This window comes from Pocillopora verrucosa, chromosome 5, assembly GCF_036669915.1.
Source record: "Pocillopora verrucosa isolate sample1 chromosome 5, ASM3666991v2, whole genome shotgun sequence".
Classification (NCBI taxonomy): Eukaryota; Metazoa; Cnidaria; class Anthozoa; order Scleractinia; family Pocilloporidae; genus Pocillopora; species Pocillopora verrucosa.
In genome coordinates this window covers 10,912,092-10,921,938 of record NC_089316.1, presented here as the reverse complement: position 1 = coordinate 10,921,938, position 9,847 = coordinate 10,912,092, and the positions used below count along the sequence as shown (strand labels likewise).

General features: G+C 41.0%; 1 protein-coding gene across 1 annotated transcript; it reads left to right on the top strand.

The window, feature by feature from the left end:
* The first annotated feature begins 1,349 nt into the window (after nt 1–1,349).
* On the top strand, nt 1,350–8,177 carry LOC131780425 (uncharacterized). Its single transcript, XM_066166266.1, is given in 15 exon segments — nt 1,350–1,392; nt 1,395–1,463; nt 1,466–1,593; nt 1,595–1,648; nt 1,650–1,706; nt 1,708–1,821; nt 1,823–1,882; nt 1,884–2,576; nt 2,579–3,200; nt 3,203–4,234; nt 4,237–4,724; nt 4,726–4,908; nt 4,910–5,736; nt 6,402–6,446; nt 7,532–8,177. Coding segments are annotated over 15 exon segments (4,431 nt in total). The 3' UTR covers nt 7,548–8,177.
* Nucleotides 8,178–9,847: the final 1,670 nt, after the last annotated feature.

Here is a 9,847-nt window from a genome sequence, read left to right as displayed (position 1 = left end):
GACACCTTAGGCCTTCTTGTTAGACAGAGGTAAGGTGTTATTTGATTTTAGTTAGGTTGCCGCTTTTAGTATGTGAGGTAACAGGGCTGGGGTAGGATTTAGATCAGCTTCTTGAATTGAGGGAAAATTCACACTCGATTAAAATTAAACTCTTTAACCCTTTAACTCTCAGGAATGCTTAGATGTAATTTCTCTTTACCATATCCATACAATGTTCCTGTAAACCGGTAATGAGGAAGGGACTAAAAATTATCAGGTAGATGTAAGTATCTTGATATAAATCCCAAAATTGTCATAACTAATTTACAAAGAAATGCCTAGCAGCTAGAGGTGAGAATTAACACTCAGATCTTGGAAATTAAATAAGGGCTAACCCCAAAGATTGACTGGCTTCTAATTTCTCCTCACATTATCACCCTTGAATTAAATATAAAGCTAATGAGAATAAAGGAAATGATCAATTAGGGAGGACTCCTGATTGTCAAACAAATTCTCTTTGTCAGTTTCAGAGGAAATGTCAACAGAACAGTGTGGGGAATATGAATGCCACTGTTAGGGAATAAAGAGTTAAAGAGGTGTTTACTGATACAGAGGCACAAAATCCACCAAGGACTGTGGATTATAACTGACCCTTTGGGTAAGTAAAGCCGTAACATTAGTTGACTCTATTTATAAGCAGCATAATCAAAACTATAACAAAATTCTCTAACGTGATTGGTCGTCACCAGCCCGAATTGAGCACTAATAGGACAGTGTAAGCATCGTGCTTGTAATTGGACAGTGTACAAGGACAGTTAAAGGGAAAATTAACAAGTTATGCTCGTGTAAGTGGACAGAACGCGTCATGTGCGCGCGCTGTTGTCTCGCATTTCTCCGAGTTAACTGTTGTTTGTCTTTATGAAAACGTATAACCGATGTCTAGTTCCTTCTTAAATTTTGTCATAGTTTGATTAATTGGTAACAGGACTTCATGTAGTCCAATTCTGTCTGTAATCATACTCGTCATTAAGAAATCAGACGCCCGCTTCGCGGTCGTCCGATTTTGTTAATCACTCGTATGATCACAGACCGAATTGGACTACACTCGGTCCTGTTACCATTATATGGAGACACCTACCAAACAATGGAACTATATCCCAATGAGAAGGAAAACAAGAGTAACAGCAGAAGTAACAAACAAAATAAAGGTTGAGGTTCACCTTACATATTGTCTAATCTTGGTACTGATTGTGAAATCCTTACGAAATGACATTATACAAAGTTACGCTGGATGCATTTAAGCCTTATAAATTGAACAAACTGCATGGATCTTGCTCCCTTCACTCAGGTGCATAGCCCTTCAGAACTCTATGGCAGTATGTGCACCTTCAACCCTGGCCAGCTCTGTCGAGAAGGCAATGGAGCCCAGCTTAGCAGACTTCTCATTGATGGTGGAACAGCAGTGTTGAGGACCATTTTTGATGGCATCACCCTCCGGCTAATCTTTCTGCTAATCTCAATGCCAACTACTCAACCCTAAAAACTCTCTTGAAGAAAAAGGTTCTACGTGCAGCCCAGTGGGACAAACTGTTCCCACCTGGTGGAGCAACACCAAGACTCAAATACGTTTGATATCACTCTCCTATTTCTTCTTCTTACCAACATTTGCAAAACTGTCCTCTCCTCTTTCAGGATGGCATGCAAAACCATCTCCGAGTGATAACTCTCTTGCAGGCAAATCTCGCTCGTGTGAAGTTCTTCCGTAACGAGTTGTATGGTCACGTCACCAGCACCAGCATTGACACGCCCACTTTCTCCTCTCTGTGGCAGAAAATTAGTGCCCGTTCTAGTTGCTCTTGGTTTGGATCAGATAGAGATCGATCGATTGAAGGCAGAAAACAGTGGGAGAAAAAGATTATCTTGACCTGTTGCTTGAATGGACTGAAAATGAAGAGGATATGAAGTCAAAGCTGATGGAGATACAGCATTCTCAGACCAAATCTCAGCAAAGTATTTTTGAAGTTCGTGAGGCTCAGCGTGAGGACCACATGGTGCTTGAGGACACGATGTTCAAACTGGAAGAATTACATCGCACCCAGATCAACACACAGCGAGCTCTTGCAAAATTACCTGTTCATCAGATGCGCGATGAAGACATAAACGGTATTCATTCAACGAAAACGATGGTTGAAGAGATGTTAAGAACCCAAAAGGAGTATCACAAAACCTTACAACAACTCAAACATGCAGCAGAAAGGGTGGAAGACCAGAAGAACAACAGCAGAGAGGGAGAAATTCTTAAGAAACTTGCACGGATCGACACCCACAAAGATGTCGTTTATCATACCGAGAGGTATCAAGAAGGAACTCGTATAGCGATTCTAGAGAAAGTAGAGAACTGGCTGGTCGGTGAAAGTTCGCAAAATCGTGTGATGGTGATCACCGGAAATGCAGGAATGGGGAAATCCGTTATCGCCGCAGTTTTGTGCAAAAGAATGCAAGAAGCAGGAAGATTATTAGGGAGCCACTTTTGCCAGCACGATAAAGCACGCCACAGGAATCCCAAGATAATGCTTCAGTCTTTAGCTTGCCAACTATTCTGATTGTTCTGCCCCCTTACAAGAATGTTCTTGTGGAGACTCTTTCAAGAAATCTGGGCGTGGAGCTCAACGATATGGAAGTCCAGGACCTGTTTCAGTTGCTGTTTGAGGAACCCCTCATAAAGCTAAAAATGGCGTCTCCAAGGAAAAATATTCTCATGGTGATAGATGGAGTGGATGAAAGTGAATACCAGGGACGAAGTGAACTGCTTGATGTTATTTCTAATCACTTCCATAAGCTGCCAAATTGGATTCGATTTCTTGTGACAACTCGGCCAGAAATGAACATCGCAGATAGTCTAAATTTGTTTAACCCTCTTAAGCTTGAACCAAACGATGAGGATAACGTGAGGGATATAAGACTGTTGTTTGAGAGAAAGCTGAGTCATGTAATTAAAAAAGAACACCAAGAAATCGTTGTAGATGAACTGGTTAGAAAATCCGAGGGTCTCATTTTACATGCTCATTTGCTGGTAGATTTCCTAAAAGAAAATGTTTTTCCTCTCGATCCATGCTTGCTTGACAGCTCCTTACCCTCTGGTATTTCGACAGTGTACCTCACCTACTTTAAACGTCTAGAGAATGAACTTTGCAATGAACTGAGCATTAAAGAGGAAGAGTTTTGACGTTCCTGAGTGCTCTGGTGGCTGCGAGAGAGCCTTTGTTGCTAGGTTTTGTTGCCGAATTGATGTTCTTGGGTACCGTTTCTTTAGCGGATAGCCGAAGATTAAGTAAAGCAATCTCGTCCATATCAGCTCTGCTGCCCATACGAAATGGCCGCATTTACTTCTTTCACAAGTCAGTTAGAGACTGGTTGACCGACAAGGCGACCTATGGCAAACACGACTTTTCTGTGGAGGAAAAGGAAGGCCATCGTATCCTTTCTAGACTTTGCGCAGAAGACGTCGACGAGGTGAAGCGTAAAGGTGTTGACGGGCAACTCAATGATAGGAAAAAGTACGCCCTTCAACATTGTGTTCAACACAAGATATTAGCTTTGGAAGCAAATACCATAGCGTACCACCTTGAGGAAATTGTGCGGAAGTATATTTTAGACTTAGAGCTGGTGTATGCAAAACTGTGTGTCAGTAATACGGCGGCGTCTGAAGATATCATTTATGTTCAGAAGCAAGGCTGGCTTGGAACGTTGGATTTAAAGACTCAGTGTTCCCTTGAAACTCTGCTATTTTTATTAAGGAGGCACATTGAAGATTTGACAAAACTTCCCTACTTGATCCTGCAAAATGTATTGAATAAAGGAGGTTTTGACCTCTCTTCTGAAGCGTTAAACCTTTTGGAGACGAAATATCCAGAAATACCACACATGAGATATTTACACGAGGAAAGGCATCAAGAGGTTGTTCAGGTCCGTTTTCAATGTTCATCCCGAGTTGCTTGTTTCGATGTTTCACCACAGTTGGACTATTTAGTGAGCGAATGTTCCAACGGTACCATTCAGCTTTGGTCACTTCACACCGCTAAGATGCTATGGCAGCGTCCGGCAAAGGTGATGAAAGATTTCCGGAGGTCGAAATGGAGAAGGTTTCCACTCTCCTATTACCGCTCTGTTGTTTTTCATCCTACCAAGGAACTTGTCCTACCGGGAGTTCTGAGCCTTGCCTACACCCTTGACGGAGAACTGAAACCACTTTTCCCGAGAGCGATTGCCGTTTCACCATATGCTCGATTTCTGGAGATAGGAGAGAGATGTTGTCTGATTGTACTGGTGATGCCAAATGCATTGTTTTGTGGAGTCTAGACGATGGTTCTGAAATTACTCGCACCACTAGATCCGAAAATGTCTTGTCATTTGCATGGTCTCGAGATGGAAGGCTGCTCGCAATTTCCACTGCAGGCGGTTCAATTTGCCTAGTTGATGTGGTAGATGACTTTCGAACTCTAGCTGAAACAGCCACCTCTGAAGTTTGTGGAATGATAAAGTTCTCTCCTGATTATCAATATCTATTTTGCTTGCATGTTTCTGAATCTTATTTTTCGCAAGAATATTGTTTCCGTGTTGATAAAAAGGAGAACACCAAGACCTCTTGGGTTGATCTTTCTGCCGAGAAAGGTTTTTTTGATCTGGCCAGAAGATGCGATACACCCAGTGTCTGCGGTTTTCTGTTAGGAGACCCTTTTTCATGTTTTTTCTCGTCAGACGCCCCCGCCAGTGGAATATGTACTGGATACACACTCTGTGGTTAGAAATGATTATTCGAGATCGGCCGTAATTGAAATATTGAATGCAAAAAAAGAAAGGGAAAACTGTCAGCTTGCATCTAGACCTCTGAATACTCCATCAAGGAGCATTGCAATTTCACTGAACGGTTGAGACTGTTTATGTTGTGAATGATGCTGATGTGCCAACTATTACCGCGTTCGACGTTTCCAGTGGAAAGTTAAAGGCAAAGAAGAGCTTTGGGAAGACGGGCATCATTTATTTTGCACCCGTGAAAGAGGGTATAGTAGTTACAGCTAGTAACGACACTCCTAAGCTGTGGAATTGCCAGCTATCAAAATGCATCCGAGGTTGGTCCAGCTTAGACAAGATAGCGGAGATCTTTCCCGTAACAGATGAGCACGTTGCATGTGTTAGAGAAAGAGTTGAAGTCAGCATCATAAATACGTCCAGCGGCAACATAGTGTCTACAATTTCCACTGAATCAAGAGAATGTGTTGCATGTAACAGCAAATTCCAGGTGATATCCTCTGACGGTCGCTCTGTTCAATTGTCTGATGGTACATCGGTTCTATGGGAGAAGGAGCATTTGGAATTTTTTTACGGGAATTTCTCTCCTGACGAGCGCTTTGTAGTTTTGGAAAACTGGCCGTTCATTACTAATGTACTCGTCCTTAGTGCAGATACAGGAAACACGCTCTGTTCCATTAAATTCGACGCGATTCCTTTTGGGTGTGAGTTTATCAGTGATGAGGAAATTGTTGTTACTTCAACTGTTGGTACAGGTTATGGTTTACAAATGTTTCATGTGAGGACCGGAGATTTGCTTAGTGTCCTGCAATTGGAGAGCAAGCCCTCCTGTTTAGCTGCTTGTCCTCGGAAGCGACTCATCGCTGTTGGCTTGGACAAATCCGACCCATGCTTCAAACTTGTGCAGGTGAAGCTGCCTTGTGACAGAGACCCAATGACAAACAGGAGGTGAGCTAACGACGCGTTGTTGTTTTAGTCAATTAGCTACGTGATACTGGCCCCTAGGTAGTTCTTAACTTGATTTCGTCTTGCAGCATAAATCTGGTTAGGTGCCCCCAATAACCAAGGAAATGCGCATGCGAGTTATCCTAATGATAATGTGCATGAAAACATTACGCGCGTCTGGTTGGCTGAAAACGAGCTCATTCTCATGTGACACGAGTGCAAAGTTGTAACCCGAGGGCGAATAATTTTTGTAAAACAAAAACCAAGGTAATCACAGAAGCCACTTCTAAGCGAAGAAAAACGTCTTTAAGAGTTTATGAGAACAATGAAAGCTACGAAACTGTCTAAAGCGTGGGAAAACGCGGGTGACCAAGTTGCGATGTTTTTTAGTTGTTAGTCTGATTGTTTTAGAAGTTGGCGTGAGTTTTTTTTCCGACTAGAACGTAGCGTAGTAATTGACCGTTTGAAAAGTACGGCAATGGCTTTGTACTCGAAACTCCCGAATACCCTCTAAGCAGAAGTTTTCAAGCCCACCATGGTAACTTCTAGACAGTGTTGTCTCCTCATCCTTCATTGCAAGTGGGGTAGATGTTGTCCAGCCCTAAGCATCTCCTTAACCACTGAGGGACTTGTATCTTTTTTTTTAATTTGAACATAATTTGTTTTAGTATCAGCAGGAACTTAGAGATCCAAGAGAGCAGACAAAGAAAGAGGTGAGCCATCATAGAGCCCACTTGGGTCCACAATCGAGTTGGATACAGTCAAGTAATATATTCAGTTTCTGATGTATCTTTTGGCTGTATTTGTGAAAGTGACACATTTCTTTCCCAACAGGATTTTTGCGCCAATTTGCGTTCGGATTTGAACAGAACTCTGTGAGTTCAGCTCACATCAAATGCTTCCATTGTAGAAAGCAGAAATAGTATTTAATTATTGACTGTGTGGGAAGGCCGGACGGAACAAAATATTTGGCGCGAGGTCGGTCTCAACGTTCATGCGCTCGAGCCAAATATTTCCCGTCCTGCTCTACCAAACCTAGTCGATAAGTATTTCATTATATGACCACTGTCTTTTTGATATTATGTGAACAAATTCGATGGCACTTTGATGGTTGCGGAATCTAAAAGGAAACCACTATGAAAGTTGAATTTTGTAGGGCAACAGTGTTATTTAGTACTATAAAGTAAATTGGCCATCGTAAAGAGTTAAAAAGTTGGCGTTTCGCTCTGACGAAGGGCTGACGCTCGAAACGTCAGCTTTTAAAATCTTTACGGTGGCCAAGTTACGTTATTAACTTAGTTAATAGTACTAAATTACCCTGTTGCCCTGCAAACGTCAGCTTTCACAGTGGTTTCCTATAAGATTCCGCGACCATCGAAGGGCCATCGAATTTGTACACTGTAATACTCTTCCACCGACGCAGCACCACCGTTTGTTTAGAAACTTGCCACCTTTATGCGTCTGTAGGACAAGACAGGTTGACATGAACCGCAGGGGTCGGACTGGAAAAAGGCGTTCGGCCCTGCAATCGCACGGCTCTACTGCAAGAATTTAAAATGAAATAAAAGTTATAGAGCCTTTTTGTAGTTGTGTAGGGCGCACATTGAAGAATCTGAAATGTCCGGCAGATAACAAAAATTCTAAGTAATCGGGTCAGTTTTTCAGGGTTGAAAGAGGAGCAAACTCAAGAGTCGTGCTTTAAAATTTGGTATCGTTTTATGACAGAACTATCTTTTTGAGCATCTGTGGTGTTCAGCTGAAATAGTGTATAATATAGGATTTTCTTCTTTTTTCGTAGATGTGTTGTAATGTAGTATTGGCCTCAGATGGAAGAAATGGAGAGATACGAGTGCAAAAAAATTGAAAACTGCCATTGTGCATGCGTTCAGCTTTCCAACACCCGCCCTGCCTTAAAAAGCGATAACACATTTACTGTACTGATGCATTGCAACTGAAATCAGTGACATGAATTTTTTTCATGTAGTCCCTCTGAATTTCAAGCGATAGATACTAAAGAAATTACTTTAGGGCACACGTTTCCTTTTTAGGTACAAGATTAGACAGAGTGATAATTGCTCATTAAATGTAAACGCCCTCACAGACCCTTTTTCATTTGATGGTGTGGCTTTCTAGTCGAGGTAGTTGGAATGACATATGAACAATTTTGACGGTAGAATTTTAGGTCGCCAGTGAGATGTTTCTATGTGAGAGGTAGAATTAATTTGCATGTTGCTATAACACAAACGATACCAAGAAAGTGTACTTAACGATTGAGGAAAAAGAATTTTTTATATCGAGCAACGCCATAGAAGACTTTGAATATACGTATTTCTTTGGTAGTAGTTGCTTCTTCTTTTTTTCAAGTAATTCAGTATATAGCTCAATTATATCTTTGAAGTTATTGTGCAGTAGGAACAGTAAATGTAATTAAAATATTGAAATACATCAAGGTCCTCGCCTTTTTATCATATAGCCGAATAAATTGAACGCAATCTTCTCTTAAGATCACAGTTGTAAAGCTTATCTGATACCCTGAGTTGACGGATTTCTTGGTCAGCGGAAGGCACCTGCCTCTAAGCTCTGGAAGAAGTGAACAAAGCACTTTCGTCCAATTGATGTTTCAAGCAATTGACGTTAAACTGAGGAGTTTATTTAATAATTTTGTGGTCCACTGAGCGATCAAAATCTTACCTCAACCCTTTACACCCTAACATCAGTATGCATATTCTCTATACTTTCTCTATACATTTCTTAAGGTTCTGAAAAGGAGAATTTGTTTAACAATCAAAAGCTTCTTTTGTTGTTGATCATTTCCCTTATTCTCATGACCTTAATGTTTTATTCAAGGGTGATCTTGTTAGGAGAAATTAGATGCCATTTACCCCTAAGGGTTAAAGGGTTGAGCCCACAGTGCCTGAACTCGATATTGCACCTGAAGAAAAGACCATGAGCGCAAGCATTCTTGTCTCCAGGCTCTCTCTTTTTTCCCTTCTTCCCCTTGAGGAGGGTGGGTGGTCGAGGGAAAGTTTTCTTTAGCAGTGTGTTTTGCGAGGATGTTGTTGATATAAATTTGAAGTTTATAAACTTTAAGTAATTTTTCTTCTGAGCACCACAAAGGTGAAGCTTAATAGAGAACGAAAGGAAAACACCTTCACTAATGCTTTAGATTTGACCGCGCAAACGCCACTCCGTCTTTTTAAATTCTAGAATGCCGCACTGGAGGTCACAGAACACACAAATAATCAACCAAAGTGCGCGTACTATCTGGGTGATATACTAAACACCTTTAGGTAGACCTCTCCCACAGGAAAGGAGAATATATTTCTTTCTGCTCATTAGAAATAACTAGCTGACGTCATCATCGTTTCCTTACACGGAACTGGTTAGATCAAATGAATCAAGCTTTAATAATTATTCGATCTAAAAGAAATACATTTAAAATTCGCAATCAGAACAAACGCAAATCAAATCTTGATCTCGTAGCTAAATTCAAATACTTCAATGTAAACTTATAATTACTTCTGTGGCGGGTCGTAACAACAGTCTCCCTTTACAGGTTAGGAGATTCTCCAGGTAAGGGGAATTAGAGACAGAAAAAATGATAACAAAATAATTTCTTTCTCACTTCGATTCCGGTGAGAAACTGACTTGAAACATAATAATCTGTCGACGCTTTTAAATCAGTCAATGGAATTAATGTCAATCACGATTCTTGTCATTAAGTAAATCTGTCAACAAGGGGCAACGCCTATTTGATAAACGAAACAATCATTACCATCATCATATCATCATCATCATTTCGTCATACCGTTGTCATGGTCATTGTCATCATCGTCATCGTCGTCACCATTGTTATAAACATTTGTTGGATGAGGATTTTGTGATATTCAGAATAACCAAGGTCGAGGCAGGGGTTATTAGCCGAAGCCGAAGGGTGAGGCTGATAACCCTTACCGAGAAAAAATAATAACCCTTAACGAAAAAAAAAATGGTCACGACTGTAAGTGGAACTGATAATTTATTTCTGAACGTGTAAGAATATACTAATCAGCATGCAACACAAAGCGCGCGAACTTGACATGATTACCCTTAGAAATCATGCACCGCGGTCATA